Source organism: Macaca mulatta, chromosome 4 (genome assembly GCF_049350105.2).
Source record: "Macaca mulatta isolate MMU2019108-1 chromosome 4, T2T-MMU8v2.0, whole genome shotgun sequence".
Taxonomy (NCBI): Eukaryota; Metazoa; Chordata; class Mammalia; order Primates; family Cercopithecidae; genus Macaca; species Macaca mulatta.
In genome coordinates, this window is record NC_133409.1 from 146353155 (window position 1) to 146372117 (window position 18963).

The 18963-nt window shown below is 40.0% G+C and overlaps 1 protein-coding gene across 5 annotated transcripts in view; it reads left to right on the forward strand.

Moving 5' to 3' along the window:
* Positions 1 to 18963, forward strand: part of SRPK1 (SRSF protein kinase 1) — a 92810-nt gene that overhangs the window by 19257 nt on the left and 54590 nt on the right. For 4 of the 5 annotated variants that reach the window (XR_013416474.1, XR_013416475.1, XM_015136229.3 and 1 more), the window contains 4 exons: positions 12984 to 13102; positions 14943 to 15051; positions 15751 to 15838; positions 17022 to 17109. Coding sequence is in view for 3 of the 5 variants with exons in the window: in XM_015136229.3 (XP_014991715.3) it covers positions 12984 to 13102; positions 14943 to 15051; positions 15751 to 15838; positions 17022 to 17109 (404 nt within the window). In the remaining 2 variants the exon portion in view is untranslated. Of the gene's footprint in view, positions 1 to 12955; positions 13103 to 14942; positions 15052 to 15750; positions 15839 to 17021; positions 17110 to 18963 lie in introns of all 5 variants that reach the window. The other variant, XM_078000169.1, reaches the window with a different exon arrangement.

Here is an 18963-nt window from a genome sequence, read left to right on the forward strand (position 1 = left end):
ATCTTTTTTTTTTTTTTTTTTTTTTTTGTAGAGACGGAGTCTTGCCATCTGGCCCAGGCTGGGCTCAAGCATTCCTCCCGCCTTGGTCTCCCAAAGTGCTGGGATTACAGGCATGGGGCCATTGTGCCAAGCCTATGTGACATTTCTTAATACTATTCGTGTATCAAACTAATAGTTTTAGCTCATGTGTTGGTGTTTCATTTTCATGTATATTTCATGTATATGTATGTGCATATGTATATGGTAGAGTTTGGAATATAGTCACCTGAGGATCAGGGTTGAATTATATTTATTCGTATGTAACAGCTGATAAACTTAGGCACTCAAATTTTTATTTTGATATTGTTAGACCCTGGCTGCAGCTTAAGATTTCTGAGTTGAGAAACTTAGACTACTTGTGAGTATGTCTCAGAAGTTAAGTTCAGATAAAATTAGATATGTAAAGGATTATGTCAATTTGCAAAAGAAAAAATCTTTCAGGAAAAATATATATGGAAAAGGTAGTGGGAGAAATTTAGCATTTATTGAGTTCCATTGTGTGTAGGTGCTAGAACTTAAAATAGCGTCTTGTTAAATCTTTGCATCAGATCTAAGTAAGTGTGATAACTCTAGAAGGGATACAGAGATGACTGGAACACAGTCCTTTCCTTCAAGGGATTTAGGATTTCTTAAGGGAAATAAGTGTACAAACATGATTTTCTTCAATCTTCTGTAACAGTACCAAAAATTGGGTGGCTAAACAACAGAAATTTATTGTCTGACTGGCTAGAAGTCTAAAAGGTGTCAGAGGGTTGATTCCTTCTGAGGGCTGTGAGGGAGAATCTGTTTCAGGCCTCTTTCTTGCCTTGTAGATGGCCATCTTTTCCCAGTGTCTCTTCACATCGTCTTCCCTCTGTATGTGTGTGTCTCTCGACATCCAGATTTCCTCTTTTTAAAAGGACACTAGTCATATTGGATTCAGGCTTATCCTGATAACCTCATCTTAACTTGATTACCTCTGTGAAGACCCACCTAAATAATGTCACTCACAGTTATTGGATTCCAGTATGTTGGACTCCAAAATATCTTTCTAGAAGGGGCACAATTCAGCCTCTAACACAGGCCTCAGAACGTAGTTCGCTGCATTAGGAGATCTTAACCATTCCCCACTCCCAAGACAGAAAAGACTAAAGTTTTTTTTTTGTTTTTTTTGTTTTGTTTTGTTTTGTTTTGTTTTGTTTTTGAGACGGAGTCTCGCTGTGTCGCCCAGGCTGGAGTGCAGTGGCTGGATCTCAGCTCATTGCAAGCTCCGCCTCCCGGGTTTTTACGCCATTCTCCTGCCTCAGCCTCCCGAGTAGCTGGGACTACAGGTGCCCACCACCTCGCCCGGCTAGTTTTTTGTATTTTTTAGTAGAGACGGGGTTTCACCGTGTTAGCCAGCATGGTCTCGAACTCCTGACCTCGTGATCCGCCCGTCTCGGCCTCCCAAAGTGCTGGGATTACAGGCTTGAGCCACCACGCCCGGCCTAAGACTAAAGTTTATATGTAAGTAAACTAAAGTTTCAAAGATGCTTTTTCCAGTCAGCTTTTAGTCTCTCTCTCTCTCTTTAATTTTTAGATTTTTTTGTTATGTAAGAGATGGAAATCTCACTATGTTGCTCAGGCTGGCCTTGAACTCCTCCTGGGCTTAAGTGATCTTCCACCTCAGCCTCCTGAGTAGCTGGAACTACAGGTGTGTGCCACCACGCCCAGCTTTAATCCATCTTTTAGAGCCATAACTAAATCATTTCTAAGACCCCAAACATACCATCTTTTTTATTTTTTTTTTCTTTTTTGAGATGGAGTCTTGCTCAGTTGCCCAGGCTGACATACCATCTTTTTTATTTTTTTTTCTTTTTTGAGATGGAGTCTTGCTCAGTTGCCCAGGCTGGAGTGCGGTGGCGAGATCTCGGCTTACTGCAAGCTCCGCCTCCCGGGTTCACGCCATTCTCCTGCCTCAACCTCCTGAATAGCTGGGACTACAGGCACCCGCCACTACGCCCGGCTAGTTGTTTTTTTGTTTTGTTTTGTTTTGTTTGTATTTTTAGTAGAGACGGGGTTTCACTGTGTTAGCCAGGATGGTCTCGATCTCCTGACCTCGTGATCTGCCCATCTCGGCCTCCCAAAGTGCTGGGATTACAGGCGTGAGCCACTGCGCCCGGCCACATACCATCTTTAAATCAGTTCCTCTTCCTGAATTTCCATTTTCTGAAATCACCATTTTGAATCATTGCAGATAAACTCCAGCATTGCTCACCTCCTTACTCAAATGTCACAACACTACTTAAAATAGCATGAGCACACTGTGTCCCCTTGCCCTACTTAATTTTTCTCTATAGCTCTTTTCATAACCCGACATTGTAGAGCATGTATCTCCTGGAGAGACTGAGATAGGACTTTGCTGTCCCAACTTCTGCTGTTCACCAGCTAAAACTCAGGAACCAGATAGGTTCAGATAAATTAGTGCTATTTTTTGTCACTTCATGCTAGAATGTAAACGCAATGAAGGCAGGGACCCTATACTTGCTCACAGCTGCATTCTCAGTGCCTAGAGAAAAGTACCTGGGATATCTACAGATACTCAGTAAAACTAAGTTGAATAAATGAACGAACACTTGCTTGTTTCTTTTATTTTCTACCTACAATGCTAAAATTTATGTTGAGGCACTGTATTAACCACAGGATTAACATATCCTCACAAATGCCCTATGAGGTAGGCATCATTTCTGCTTTCATTTTACACATAAGGCAAGAGGTGCAGAGAGCTTCTTACACTAACAGTTTATTCAGAGTTTTGGAGCTCTGGTACAAACTATGGAGCCAGGATCAAACTCAAGTCTCCTGACTCCAGAGACCTTTGCTGTAACTATTACCTCTGCAGTGGTCCCCAACATCTCTGCTTTCTGGTTCCCCTACATTTTACAAACCACCTTACCAAAGGAATCTTTTTTTTTTTTTTTTCCAAGATGGAGTCTTGCTCTGTCACCCAGACTGAAATGTAGTGGTGGTGCAATCCCAGCTCACTGCAAACTCCGCCTCCCGGGTTCAAGCGATTATCCTACCTCAGCCTCCCAAGTAGCTGGGGTTACAGGCACCCACCACCTTGCCCAGCTAATTTTTGTATTTTAGTAGAGATGGGATTTTGCTAAGTTGGCCAGGCTTATCTCGAACTCCTGACCTCAAGTGATACACCCGCCTCGGCTTCCCAAAGCTCTGGGATTACAGGCATGAGTCACCGCACCCGGCTCCAAAAGAATCTTTCTAAAGCATTTCTTTTGTAGGGCCACTCTAATGGCTCCACTTCCTTCCATGTAAAGTGCTTCAATGCTTGACATTTAAGGTTCTTCACAGTCTAGTTCTGTTGGGGGCAGAGGTGTAATGGACTTTAACTGAAGAATGAATAATAACTAAAGACGAAAGAGAAATACCTTGTACACATCCCTGTTCTAGGCATTTAGGATACGCCATTGAACAAAAAAAGGCTGTCCTCATGAAGCTTACATTCTGAGAGTGTCTGGAGGAAGACAATAAAATGTCAAGTGCTGAAGAAAAGTAGCAGGGTAAGGGGAATGGCAGAGGGCATGTGGCAAAGACTGCTGTTTCATATAGGAAAGTCAAGGAAGTTCTCTGAAAGGTTTTGCTACTTTAGCACAGACCTAAGAAGATATGTATAGAGAGATGGGTTGGAGGGGGCAATGAAGAGACAGATCATGTCAGGTCTTGTAGGCCATTGTGAAAAAAAATCTGGAGTGTAGTGGTTGCCTAACTGTGCTTCATTAAAGATCACCAGTGTTTTGTTTTGTTTTGTTTTGTTTTGTTTGTGAGATGGAGTCTGTTGTCAGGCTGGAGTGCAGTGGTACGATCCCAGCTCACTGCAACTTCCACCTCCTGGGTTCAAGTGATTCTCCTGCCTCAGCCTCCTGAGTAGCTGGGACTACAGGCACGCGCCAACATGCCCAGCTAATTTTTATATTTTTAGTAGAGATGGGTTTCACCGTGTTTGCCAGGCAGGTCTTGAACTCGTGACCTCAGGTCATCTGCTTGCCTCGGCCTCCCAAAGTGCTGGGATTACAGGCGTGAGCCACCGCGTCCGGTGTTTGTGTAGAATTTGTTGACATTTTTGTTTTGTTTTGGAAAATGTAAACTGGAGTTCAGAGGGGTTTAATGTGAACTGGAGGTCAAAGGGCTTTAAAAGGGAGGTTTTAGGGAAAACAGATAAGAAGGCATGCTTGACACTGGAAGAACCTGGCAATATGATAAATTAACTTTTTTGAGATGGAGTCTTGTTCTATTGCCCAGGCTGGAGTGCAATGTCATGATCTTGGCTCACTGCCACCTCCACCTCCTGGATTCAAGTGATTCTTCTGCCTCTACCTCCCAAGTTCAAGTGATTCTTTTGCCTCAGCCTCCCAAGTAGCTGGGATCACAGATGCCTGCCATTATGCCTGGCTAATTTTTGTGATTAAATTAGCTTGTAAAAAATATAGTAATACATAGTTTAAAAATAATTTCTTTATTTCAGTAGTTTTTGGAGTACAGGTGGTTTTTAGTTACATGAATGAGTTCTTTAGTGGTGATTTCTGAGATTTTAGTGCACCTGTCACCTGAGCAGTGTACACTTAACCCAATATGTAGTCTTTTATCCCTAACCCCCCCATCTTCTCCTCAACCTTAAGTCACCAGAGTCCATTATATCATTCTGTATAAGTCCTCATAGCTTAGCTCCCACTTATAAGTAAGAACGTACAGTATCTGCTTTTCTCCATTCCTGATTTACTTCGCTTAGAATAATGGCCTCCAGCTCTATCCAAGTTGCTGCAAAAGACATTTCATTCCTTTTCATGGCAGAGTGGTATTCCGTGGGGTATAGATGCCACATTTTCTTTATCTGTTCTTTGATCGATGGGTACTTAGGTTGGTTCCATATCTTTGGAATTGAAAATTGTGCTGCCATAAATACTTTAAAAGTCCATTGCGTAGATACATATTCAAATATAATAAACATTCATATTGCAATGTATTGATCAAGGGGCCTGAGTAGATGATCCTTTTAGCAATTACTGGTTTTACCTTATGTGAACAAATTGGTAATCAAATTTAAATAAACAGATACAGGTGACTTATGCAGCTAATAAATATATTCTATTCACCTCTTGTTGGACATTTAGGTTTCTAATTTGTTGCAATAGAATACACAGTAGGCCGGGCGCAGTGGCTCAAGCCTGTAATCCCAGCACTTTGGGAGGCCGAGATGGGTGGATCACGAGGTCAGGAGATCGAGACCATCCTGGCTAACACGGTGAAACCCCGTCTCTACTAAAAAATACAAAAAACTAGCCGGGCGAGGTGGCGGGCGCCTGTAGTCCCAGCTACTCGGGAGGCTGAGGCAGGAGAATGGCGTGAACCCAGGAGGCGGAGCTTGCAGTGAGCTGAGATCCGGCCACTGCACTCTAGCCTGGGCAACAGAGCAAGACTCCGTCTCAAAAAAAAAAAAAAAAAAAAGAATACACAGTGGAAGCCTTTTTAAATAAAAGCTACAGGCTGGGTGCAATAGCTCATGCCTGTAATGTCAGCAATTTGGTAGGCCGAGGCTGCAGAATCACTTGGGCCCAGGAGTTTGAGACTTGTCTGGGTAACAGAGTGAGATCACATCTCTAACAAATTTAAAAATTAGCCAGGCATGGTGGTGCACGCCTATAGTCCCAGCTACTTGGGACTGAGGTGGGAGGATCACTTGAACTGAGGAGGACAAGGCTGGAGGGAGCCGTGATAGCACCACTACGCTGCAGCCTGGGCAGCAGAGCAAGACCCTGTCTCAAAAATAAATGCTTGAATTAATGAATTAATTAAATAAATGCTACATAGTCCTGTCTCACCTTTTCCCTAGACATAGGCCTGCTTCCTAAAATAACTACTTTTACCCATTGCTTTTTGTTTATTTTATTAATAGTTGGATAGACGTGCACATCTCCAGCATACTTACTGCTATTCCTTGATTCATCAGCTTTAGCTATTACCATAAATTCTTGCTATGATTGAGAAAGATATAGTTCACTTGTACTATCACCACTTATCTCTCTCTTCCTCTCAATAAAGCATCGTATTTGGACCTAGTTATCTAACAGCTTTATTGAGACATAATTTGTGTGCCATAAATTCACCCATCTAGGCCGGGTGTGGTGGCTCACGCCTGTAATCCCAGCACTTTGGGAGGCCGAGGCAGGCGGATCACGAGGTCAGGAGATCCAGACCATCCTGGCTAACATGGTGAAACCCTGTCTCTACTAAAAATACAAAAAATTAGCCAGGCGTGGTGGCGGGCGCCTGTAGTCCCAGCTACTGGGAGCTTGCAGTGAGCCAAGATTGTACCACTGCACTCCAGCCTGAGCAACAGAGCGAGACTCACACACACACACACGCACACACACACACAATTCACCCATCTAGTGCACAGTTCCATTGTTTTAATATAATCAGAATTGTTATAGCTCACCATGATCTAAATTTAGAGCATTTTTGTCCTCCTGTAAGAAAACTCCAAACCCATTAATAGTAACTCACCATTACTCCCTTTACTCAGACCCTGGCAACTGCTAATCTACTTTCTGTCTCAGTGGATTTCCCTTTTCTGGACATTTCATGTAAATAAAATCTTATGATTATGTGGTCTTTTGTAGCTGGCTTCTCTTAGTATAATGTTTTCAAGGTTCATCTTGTTAAAGCAGGTATCAGTACATTATTTCTTTTTATGTATAGATAAGTGAATTTTGTTTTGTGGATACTCAGCAGTTGGTGGACATTGGATTATTTCTACTGTTTGGCTATTAATGAATAATGCTGTATTTGTATATTCCACCCTGCCCCCAGGAATCAGTCAGCATTTTACTTTATAGTAAAAAATTCATAGTAAGTTCCTGCATTTCCAGGTTAACCAGATCCCATGCAGGTTAACACTACTGGTAACAAAATCATACAGCTATGCATTGTGAACATCCATGTACAACTTTTTGTGTGGATACATGTTTTCATCTCTTGGTATATACCTAGAAGTGGAATTGCTGGGTCATATGGTAATTCTAATGTTTAGCATTTTGAGGAATTAACAAACTTTTCCAAAGTGGTTGTGCCATTTTACATTCCCACCAGCAATGTGTAAGGGTTCCAGTTTTTTTCACTTCTTCACCAACACTTGTTATTATCTATTTTGATTACTTTATAACTTTAATATACCTGGAGTAGGAAAACTTCAAATTGTTTTGTCTGCTCTCACACCACAACAATGAACACAGACTCCTGTGCCAAATGTGTGAAACTTTCTCCCCCGCCATACACCACGCAATCGGTTCTGCAGCAAATACCAGCTAGATGTCCTCTGATTCAATTCAGTTCTGACAGTGTCTTCCTGGAGACCCCACGGATTGAGGGCTCACGCCTCAAGACTGCCCTTCCCCCATTTCCAATGCCAGTTGCAAGCCCAGGTTGTTTTACCTGTGCTCCTGATCAACTGGCTATAAATTGGATTTTCCATGACACCTCCTTGGGTTGAATTAATTTGCTAGAGGAGCTCACAGAACTCAGGGCAACATGTTTACTGGTTTTTTTTTTGTTTTGTTTTTTGTTTTTGTTTTGTTTTGAGACGGAGTCTCGCTCTGCCGCCCAGGCTGGAGTGCAGTGGCCGGATCTCAGCTCACTGCAAGCTCCGCCTCCCGGGTTCACGCCATTCTCCTGCCTCAGTCTCCCGAGTAGCTGGGAATACAGGCGCCCGCCACCGCGCCCGGCTAGGTTTTTTTTTGTATTTTTTTTAGTAGAGACGGGGTTTCACCGTGTCAACCTTATGGTCTCGATCTCCTGACCTCGTGATCCGCCCGTCTCGGCCTCCCAAAGTGCTGGGATTACAGGCTTGAGCCACCGCGCCCGGCCTTTTTTTTTTTTTTTTTTTTTAAATGAAGGGTATTACAAAGGATAGAGATGAATAGATGCATAGGGCCTAAGAGAGCTTCCATGCCCTCTCTGGGTGCACCACCCTCTAGGAATCTCTACTTATTCAGCTGTCTGGAAGCTCTCCATACCTCATCCTCTTGGGCCTTTCATGGAGACTTCATTGGATAGGCATGAACAAAGCATGGACAACTGTGTAGAAATGTGATTGGACAAAAAGAGTACGACTTAATAGACTGAGTATAGAAACCCAGCAGGGCCTGTCTGTTCAGATTCTTGGCCTCTCTGTGCATCATTCGTTCCCCCAAGGTATGGGGCAGGACCTCTGAAATGAGGATCTTATGAATCAGAATCAGATAAGGTAGGTCAGATAATTTCTTTATGGAAAGACACGGAAGGATTACATTACTGCAGTGGGAAGAAAAAGGAGCAGGTGAAAGAGGGCAGGAGGTCTGTTTTCCGAGGCCTGCTTTTGAGACCTAAGGAGCCCCAACATTATAACAAAAAGACTGATGAGGGCTGTGGGAGTTATGAGCCAGGAACTGTGAATGAACACACACACACACACAAGCATATGCCTCAACCTTTCTTTTTGGTTTCATCAACTGTAGGCACTTTAACTTTGTAACATGAGAATATTGGTGGACTTTTCTTTCTTTCCCAACTGCCCCCTAAATTCTGTCTTTACAATCTTTACAAAGAATCCTTACGTTCTAGTTTGCAGCCATAATTAAGTGTTTTGTGCTTTATCATTGGGTTGATTTTGAAGTAGAAAATCAATAATCTGCATTTATGTTATTTTGACTGTGTCTTGTGACTATAATTACATAACTTTTTTTGTTTAGATTTTGTTTCTTGGAATTTGTAATTACATTTTTCTCCCTTATGTTACCTCTTTTTTTTATCATATTGTTAGATTCTTCCAGCATACTTTCTTGTCTTTGTTTTTTTCCCTGGAATATCTCAGAGCCCTCTGGTCTCTGGCTCTAGGTCAGATTAAATGCATTTCAGGCCTTCTCTATAGTTGTGCTCTTGGAACTTCCTTTTTGGCTCTTCTGTTTTTCATCTGTAAAACAGAATCCTATGGATCCTATGTCCTCTTTCTCAGTTTTACTGCTTTGTTTTCTTGACCTCAGGTAACTTCTTCAGACAAGATGAATGAGAGATAAGTTTCAGTGTCTGTCCATATTTGAAAAACTTTATTCTGCTCTCAAATGCTGTTGAAACTTAGACTAGGTTTAAAAAAATCCTCAGAATTTAGAAGTCATTGCCTCATTGTCTTTTAGTGTATTGGCTTTCTGATGAGATAGATAATGACAGTCTAATTACTGCTCTTCTAGCTTTTTTTTTTCCTAGAAGCCTTTAGAGTCTTCTTAACACTGGGATTTTAAAAATTCCCTAATAATGATTTAAGTGGAGCTTCCATTCAATCTCCAGAAATTTCTTGAATTTCTTTAATAATTTTATCTCTTCTATTTTGATAAGTTTCTCTTTCTGCAACTCTGATTATTCAGATGTGGGAACTTCTGGATTGATTGTGTTTGTCTCATCTCTTTTTGAGCGTTATTATCTTGAATAGAGATATTACGGGATAATGGGCAATTATGAGATAAGTGGGCATTTTTTCCCCGTGCATTTAGGGAATGGTCAACTTTATTTTCTAAAACTTCTTTCTGACTTTACTCGTCTTTTAGACTACAGCATCATAGTCTATATGGAAATGGACATCATTTAACATTTCTCTATTCATATTAACTAGTTTTTAAGTTTTGTCTTTCTCCTGAATGCATATCTCTCCTCTAGGGTCAGTTTTCCAATTGCTTATCTTGGTCTCTGTCTTTGGGGCTGTGGACTTTCCCCAAATGTTCAATGATCTTTAGTTACCTTTTATTTTTATGGATGAGGCATTAGAGACCTGATTGATAACCCTACGTCCCTAGCAAGGCTTTTTCTTTCTTTCTTTCTTTTAATTTTATTTGAGACAGAGTCTTACTCTGTCACCCAAGCTGGAGCGCAGTGACATGATCTCGGCTCATTGCAACCTCTGTCTCCCAGATTCAAGCGATTCTCACACCTCAGCCTCCCAAGTAGCTGCGATTATAGGTGCGTGCCACTGCGCCTGGCTAATTTTTGTATTTTTAGTAGAGACGGGGTTTCACCATGTTGGCCAGGCTGGTCTTGAACTCCTGGCCTCACGTGATCCACTGACCTCAGCCTCCCAAAGTCCTGGGACTACAGGCATGAGCCACTGTGCCTGGCCAGCTTTTTCTTTAGGGTAAATAGGTAGGAGGGTACCTGTGTGATGTTTGGTCCCCCTGAATGCCAGAATCTGGACAACTTTACTCTGGGGTACCATCATCTACACTAACAGCATTTGTTCTTTCCAGTTTATTTCATTTTCTTTAGAGAATAGACCTCCCTTTTTTCCCCTGCAAGATAAATACCAGCCTGTCTGCTGTGCAGTGTACAGTGTCAACTCCATTATGCAAGCCTTCAGTTAATCTCCCGCCACCCCCTTTTTTTGAGACAAGGTCTGCTCTGTTGCCCATGCTGGAGTGCAGTGGCACAATCATGACTCACTGCAGCCTCAACCTCCCAGCTTCAAGCATTCCTCCCACCTCAGTTCCCCGAGTAGCTGGGACTACAGGCATGCACCACCAAGCCCGGTTAATTTTTGCTTTTTTTTTTTTTAATGATGAGGTTTCACCATGTTTCCCAAGCTGGTCTTGAACTTTTAGGCTCAAGGGATCTGCCCGCCTTGGCCTCACAAAATGCTGGGATTACAGGTGTGAGCCACTGCAACCGCCCCAGTTCATTAACTTTCATTAAGTTTGAATCAGAGAATCTGTTTCAGAATTCCATCTTAATCTCAAATTGGAGAATGTTGTTGTTCATTCAGACTCCTTATTTCCACTTAGGAAAGTGGGCCAGTGTATTACTAAATAAATTTCCCAAAGACATGTTTCAGTTACAATGAACATTGAATCTTGCAGTTTTATAGCTAATTTTGTGTGCCCTGGGGGATTAAAAAGAAAATCAAGAATTGAGGAAGGTTGGAATGGCCACCAAAAATCTAAATCATTAGTCGCATCAAGGTATTTCTTATGTCTTAATAGCTCAGTCATAGCATGTAACTGGTTTTGCTATTAAAATGTTTTTCTGTTAATTGAATCTTTTGAAAAAATAATCTGATGGAACAGGTTGATGAAAAGGTAAATAAATACTGAAAAATTTAAGATGTATTTTCCTTTAGCCATTGAAAGGAATGCTGTGTACCCTGCCTTTTGTTTTGTTTTTGTTGTTGTTGTTTTTAGACAGAATCTTGCCTATTGCCCAGGACAGAGTGCAGTGATGCGATTTTGGCTCACTGCAACCTTTGCCTCCTGGGTTCAAGTGATTATTGTGCCTAAGCCTCCCAAGTAGCTGGGATTGCAGGTGCCTGCCACCACACCCAGCTACTTTTTGTATTTTTAGTAGAGATGGGGTTTCTTTATGTTGGCCAGGCTGGTCTCAAACTGGCCTCAAATGATTTACCTGCCTCGGCCTCCCAAAGTGCTGGGATTACAGGCATGAGGCCCAGAGGTACCCTGCTTTTTTTGCTTAAAGCTCCTAGAAGACAGACAACTAGTAAGTGTCAAAGCCTGAATGCAAATTCAGGTTTTTCTGCTGCTTGAACTTCTCAGTGCACAAAAATTGTGATATAACTAATTGAAGACATATAGAGAAGGAAATCAGTAAATATTTTTAATGCATTATAAAATGAAATATTTACCTATCAAATAAGCTAAGTTTTCAGAATGGGGTAGTACTTAAATACCAAAAGCCCATGTGTGGCTGCGGGGGGGTGTAACTTAGTACAACCTTTTTGGGAAACAGTCATACTACATAAAAATCATTAGAAGCATTCATGGCCACTGACTAGAAGGAAATATTCCAAAATGTTAATAGTTATGTCTTGAAACAAGTGTTTTCCAAATTTTCCTCATTTAACATGTTATTTTTATAAATAGGGATGTTTTAACCCCACTTAGTGGTTTAATTTTAGGGAAATAATTCTAATTACAGAATAAAGATTATCCAAAAGTATTCAACAACTATATTTTTAGTAGTGAAAAATTAGAAATAAGTTAAATGTCCAACTGAGCAGAATGTGCCAAAGTAAGCAGTGATACTTCTAAGGGAAGCATGTTAAGATTTTTTTTTTTAGGCCGGGCGTGGTGGCTCAAGCCTGTAATCCCAGCACTTTGGGAGGCCGAGACGGGCGGATCACGAGGTCATGAGATCGAGACCATCCTGGCTAACACGGTGAAAATCTTTTTTTTTTTTTTTTTTTTGGAGACAGAATTTTGCTCTTGTTGCCCTGGCTGGAGTGTAGTGTATCTCGTCTCACTGTAGCCTCCACCTCCCAGGTTCAAGCAATTCTCCTGCCTCAGCCTCTCAAGTAGCTGGGATTACAGGTGCCCACCACCACACTGGGCTAATTTTTTGTACTTTTAGTAGAGATGGGGTTTCACCATATTGGCCAGGCTAGTTTCAAACTCCTGACCTCAGGTGATCCACCCACCTCGGCCTCCAAAAGTGCTGGGATTACAGGCATGAGCCACCATGCCCAGCCTGCATGTTAAGATTTAAGAGATTTCATAGAAATTTAAAAAGTTTATGATAGAAAAAGCCAGATGCAAATTTGTTTATATAGTATGTGATTACAGATAAATATTTTTATGAAGCTACAGCAACATAGTGGAAGAAGATTCAGTAGTTTATCAGTGATTATGTTTGGATATTGAGATTCAAGTAATTTTTCTCCTTTGTACTTTTTAATATTTTTCAGATTTATCATGTACTGAAGTTGTAAAGTATTTTTCTAACATGAGGTAAAACTACAGCTAATGTTTTCCTAGGCAGCCACTTGGTAATACTCTGTTCGTATTATCTGAAGATTTAGTTTTTTGTGGGGAGGGCGGCATTTGATAATGTCTTATTTTCTTCTGTCCAAATGGAATGGGCATTTTTGTATCATTTCTTAGATCTGAAACTCAGCACCGAGGCTCTGCTCCCCACTCTGAGAGTGATCTACCAGAGCAAGAAGAGGAGATTCTGGGATCTGATGATGATGAGCAGGAAGATCCTAATGATTATTGTAAAGGTAAGTTCATAAGGAGGTATGAAGTGAGACATGATCCATCTATTTGCAGTTTCTCATTTGGATGTTTGATCTATCAGCATAAACACAGTTTTATTGGTGTTTACTTGTATCCTTTTCTCTAAAACTTAGGAAATAGTATTTGTTCTTAGTCTGACTTAATTTATCAAAGCCTGATTTTATATTAAATGTTTTTACCTTTTTCCTCTTTAAAAGTTATAATACATATTTACCTTAGAAAATTCCAGAGCTGTGTTAAACAGAAAAGAATGTAAAAGCCTTCTGCAATGCTATCAGCCACATATAACCATGGTAACATTTTGGCATATAGATTTTTACAAAATACCTTCTTACTACTTTTTTTCTCATAGTGATGGCTGTTAAGTTAAACTGGAATTACAGACACTTAAATGGTGTCATCAGGTTGCCTGTTACCTTTTCTGTTTCTTGATGAGACTTTCCAGAGTCTTTGGGTAGGAACACAAAATGGAATGTATCATACCATCTAGGAGAAGAACGTGGCCCTTATTGTCAGCTGGCAAAGATAAATATGAAAATACCTTGATTCTTGCCACTGTTGGCAGCTTTTTTGAGGCCTTCCTCTGTTTTCTGCTTTTTAGGGTTTTTTTTGTTTTGTTTTTTGAGACAGAGTTGCCCAGGCTGGAGTGCTGTGGAGTCTCAGCCTACTGCAGCCTCTGACTCCTGAGTTCAAGCGATTCTCATGCCTCAGGCACCCACCACCACGCCTGGCTAATTTTTGGGTTTTTTTGTTTGTTTTTGTTTGTTTTTTGTGTTTTTGTTTTTTTGTTTTTGAGAAGGAGTCTCGCTCTGTTGCCCAGGCTGGAGTGCAGTTGGTATGATCTCAGCTCGCTGCAACCTCTGCCTCCCGGGTTCACGCCATTTTCCTGCCTCAGCCTCTAGAATAGCTGGGACTATAGGCGCCTGCCACCATACCCGGATAACTTTTTGTATTTTTTCAGTAGAGACGGGGTTTCACCGTGTTAGCCAGATGGTCTCGATCTCCTGACCTTGTGATATGCCCGCCTCGGCCTCCCTGCTGGGATTACAGGCATGAGCCACCTCGCCTGGCATTTGTTTGTTTGTTTTTGTTTGTTTTGAGACAATCTCACTCTGTCGCCCAGGCTGGAGTGCAGTGGCACGATCTCAGCTCACTGCAACCTCTGCCTCCTGGGTTCAAGCAATTCTCCTGCCTCAGCCTCCCGAGTAGCTGGGACTACAGGCACGCGCCATGACACCAGCCAATTTTTGTATTTTTAGTAGAAGACACGGTTTCACCATGTTGGCCAGGCTGGTCTCGAACTCTTGACCGCAAATGATCCACCCTCCTCAGCCTCCCAAAGTGCTGGGATTACAGGCGTGAGCCACTGCACCTGGGCTATTTGTTTTTATTTAGAGGAACAAAATCCCGTTTGCTTACTTGTTTTTGTTTGTTTTGTTTTTTGCTAAATAATTATTCTGTCTCCTAAAAAACACCTGAGACTGTAATTATAAATAGATATATATTAGATATATATGTTTAGATAAACCTATTGGATTATTGAGAGACAAGAATATTGTGATATACAACCTTTTTATTGTTTTTGGATGAGGCTGTTGTAGGCTCAATCTAAATCATTAATCCTATTCACTTTTTTTATAACATGAAGTCAGTAATACTATGTGGCTGATTTGACTATTAAGGCTTTCTTCTGTTGAATTGATTGTATAAAAGAAACTTTTTGTTGATAAAAGGTATATAGATGTTGAAAAATGTGATGTAAAAATGCCTTTTCTTACCATTGTTTCTCGTCCTGGTTTTTCTGATTTCCCCTGTGTCTTCCAGGAGGTTATCATCTTGTGAAAATTGGAGATCTATTCAATGGGAGATATCATGTGATCCGAAAGTTAGGCTGGGGACACTTTTCAACAGTATGGTTATCATGGGATATTCAGTAAGTTTTAGTGGTTCTGTAAAAAAATTAGTTAGATGATGTCTAAATATGTTTGTCTGAGTTTCCACTGCTGATCCAGACTTCAATCTATCTCTAGCCTGATACATTTATCAGAATTTTGTTGTTGGCAATAGTCTCTATATTCTTGGAGAAATCACTTTTCTTTCGTGAAGAATCGGTATTATATATCTCCCTTTCTACTTTAGAGACAAGAGTGATTAAATTAATGCTGGTAAAGCTTTTGTCGTTTGATTTTTTTGTTATTTTTATCGTTTTCTTTTCACCCAAATATTTCTTCTGGCTGCCTGTGGGAAAATATTACAGCTATTAACCTTTTAGTTTTTGCCTATATACAGATACACAGAACACTTGGAATTTGGTAATATCTTTCCCCTTATTTATCCTCATTTTGAAGTTTTGCTTGAAATTCAGGGAGATATTCAAAAGAAGGATTTTAACTCAGAGAAAATGTTCAACAACTGAGATTATCTGAGAACAGATCTTTTATTCTTCCTACAAATGAAATCTGGCCAGTTAGCATCATTAACAAGTACAAATGTTCCCATAGAAGTAGCTTGTTTGGGCTACAGGGAAACATGAAATCAGTATTTGTCCTTTTTAACCATCTTATAGCTAAACCTTAGCTTCCTAAAGTAAGGGTAGGCTATGTAGTCTTAATTGCCTGTGTTTGTTTCTTAGGGGGAAGAAATTTGTGGCAATGAAAGTAGTTAAAAGTGCTGAACATTACACCGAAACAGCACTCGATGAAATCCGGTTGCTGAAGTCAGTGAGTATTAGATTATATGTATGAATGCAAAGAATTATAAATATATCAAGTTTCATTGAATTAAAGCACACCAAGTGGAGACTCCTCAGCATGGATAATTTTCTCTATAAAGTTCTAGTATCCTTAAAGAGGTTAAGGAAGACAACAATATTTACACATTCCATGCATGTAGTAGGGAACTGGTGGGAAATGCTATGATTAGAATTCTTACACACATGAACCAAAAAAAACCTTTCAAATGAATAAAAATATTCACTGAGCATGTTTTACAGGCCAGGTAACTACTGTCATAATGTTTTTCTTTCCTACTATGGTTAAAAGGAAAGTTGTGTAAATAAATGTATAGCATCTTTTTTGTTGTTTTCAAATATGTTATAGAATACATAATATAAAAATACTGTATTTACTGATTCCATTTATACCTGGAAACTGAGATAAATTCTATAAAAAATGTACTTTTAATTTTGTTTTAAATTAGGAATATGCCATTGTGGTAGAAGGAACTTAAACTCAGAATTAGAAAACCTGGGTTTAGGTCACCTTTACCCCGATATGTTCTCCATGTTACCGTGTTTTTCTTTCTGAGTTTTAGATTTTTTATTCATAAAGTGAGAATGTTGCACCAGGAGATTTCTATGGCAGTACTTTTCTTATTTTCGACTCCTGGCCTCAAGTGATCTGCCTTATTAGCCTCCAGAGTAACTGGGGTTACAGGCACAAGCCACTGCACCTGGCTTAAGACAGTACTTTTCAGAATGTCCGTTTGTGACAAGTTTAGGAGCCTTGTACCTACCCAAAAGTAAATACTGTTTTCTTCATTGAGAAAGTTTTTCCATGAAAAAAAAAATGTTGGCTGAAATAAACAGTGCTGTTGGTGCTATAGTTGATTCGCATCCTGCAAAAGCTGCTTAGTTCCTCATAGCCTGGTAATCTGCAGTTAATTTGGAGGCCACACTTTGATATCAGGGAGCAAAATAGTTTAGCAAAATTAGAAAAATAGTTCCTGTTGGTTGTATTTCCTCTTATGAATTGACTAAGATTTTTCTCCATTAAAGCTATTGAAATTTTAGTATATTTTAAAGATAGATTTATGTGAGCTCTTTCTTGTAGTTAATTTGCTGTAAGTATTCTTCCCATACCATTTGGCTTATTTCCATGCTTTACTCTCTTTTCCCCACTACAGGTTCGCAATTCAGACCCTAATGATCCAAACAGAGAGATGGTTGTTCAACTACTAGATGACTTTAAAATATCAGGAGTTAATGGAACACGTATCCTTTTAAAAACCTATTTGAGAATAAATCATCCCAATCCCAAAGAAAGGAACTAGATTTGTTGTGTAGATGGCCTTGGTGTCTTTTCTCAAGGCAAACTATAATAAAATTACCTCTTTTATTGTACACTTCTGAACACAGCTCTGAATTTTGTCTGATTTTGTGTGGTGTGATTTTTCAGGATATTGCTTTAAGTTTTTTGTCCCCTTTTCAGGCAATTAGACCGAAATCAAAGAAACTTTTAGAAAATGCCTTGTATCACCAAGTAAAGAATCTATGATTTTTGTTAGCACAGAAACCTTAAGGGAAGTAATTTATTATGAAAAATAGTGTGTTGGCTGGGCATGGTGGCTCACACCTGTAATCCCAGCACTTTGGGAGACCGAGGCAGGTGGATAACCTGAGGTCAGGAATTCGAGACCCACCTGGCAAACATGGTGAAACCCTGTTTCTACTAAAATACAAGAATTAGCTGGGCGTGGTGACAGGCTCCTGTAATCCCAGCTACTGGGCAGGCTGAGGCTGGAGAATCACTTGAACCCGGGAGGCAGAGGTTGCAGTGAGCCGAGATTGAGTCCACTGCACTCCAGCCTGGGCGACAGAGCCGGACTCTGTCTTAAAAAAAAAAAAAAAAAAAAAGATACTGTCTAAAAGAAAGAAAGAGAAAGAGAAAGAAAGGAAGAAACTGGGTAAACAATTTAAAGTATGATTGTATTTATTATACTAAGCCTCAACTTTGAAGAGGCTGTGAATGTAGATTATGTTTAGAGTCTAAAAGGGTGTAATTATTCGTGTTCTGTTATAATGAAAAACTGACTTGTTTTATGTTTTTATCTGGATTTTTAGAATTGTAGAATTGGAAGGAACTGTAGCTGATTTTCTTCACAGGTATCAAAGTGATGTGCGGTGGGCTAATTGAAAAGTTGTTGAAACAGCTATGCTTATAAAGGTCAATCAGATTTTTCAGTAAAAGTTGAAGTCGAATCTTACTTAGATTGGAGAATCTAAAATACCTGTTTATAAGCTAGTCTTAAAATGTATAAAGACATTTCATATATTATTTTACTTTTCATGCATGTTTAGCTTCCTTTAATGCACATTCCTAATTGCTGTTGATCTTTTTTTATTTAAAGGAGACAGGATTACATGTGACTGTAGTTTCATGTAGACTATGGGAAGAGATTTGAACAGAGAAGCAGGAAGGAAGTTGGAAAGGAGAGAAAACAGTTGATAATGTGGAAAGACTATTGTTCTAAAGTCAATTCTGAGTCATTTCTTAGAAAAATACAAATCACAGATCCCCCAGATGTCTAAGGAAAACTGCTGCAACCATCTTAAAACAGTATCTTGTGCTTATTGTGGTCATTTTGTAGATGGCTTTCTCTCTCTCTCTCTCTCTGTTTTCAAAGAATTAATAATTCTAACCAAGAAATTTTTAAAAAACACACACAGGGTGTCATGATGGCCGTATCTGTTTTTTCTATTATTTAATCTTGTAATGTTTTTCATTGTGCCAGATTTCTTTACTAATTTGCGAAAGTTCCAAGTAAAACTATAGAAATACTCTCAAATCTCCCCGGTAATGCTGAGTACCTTTATTTGACCCTAACTAAGCAAAGAAGGCTTTTTAACTATTGAAATATCTTAGTATGTTTGAATTTCAAGTTCCAAGATATTTTTCTTTTCTTTTTCTTTTTTTTTTTAGATGGAGTTTCATTCTTGTTCCCTAGGCTGGAGTTCAATGGCACGATTTCGGCTTGCCATAACCTCTGCCTCCCGGGTTCAAATGATTCTCCTGCCTTAGCCTTCCAAGTAGCTGGGATTACAGATGCATGCCACCATGCCCAGCTA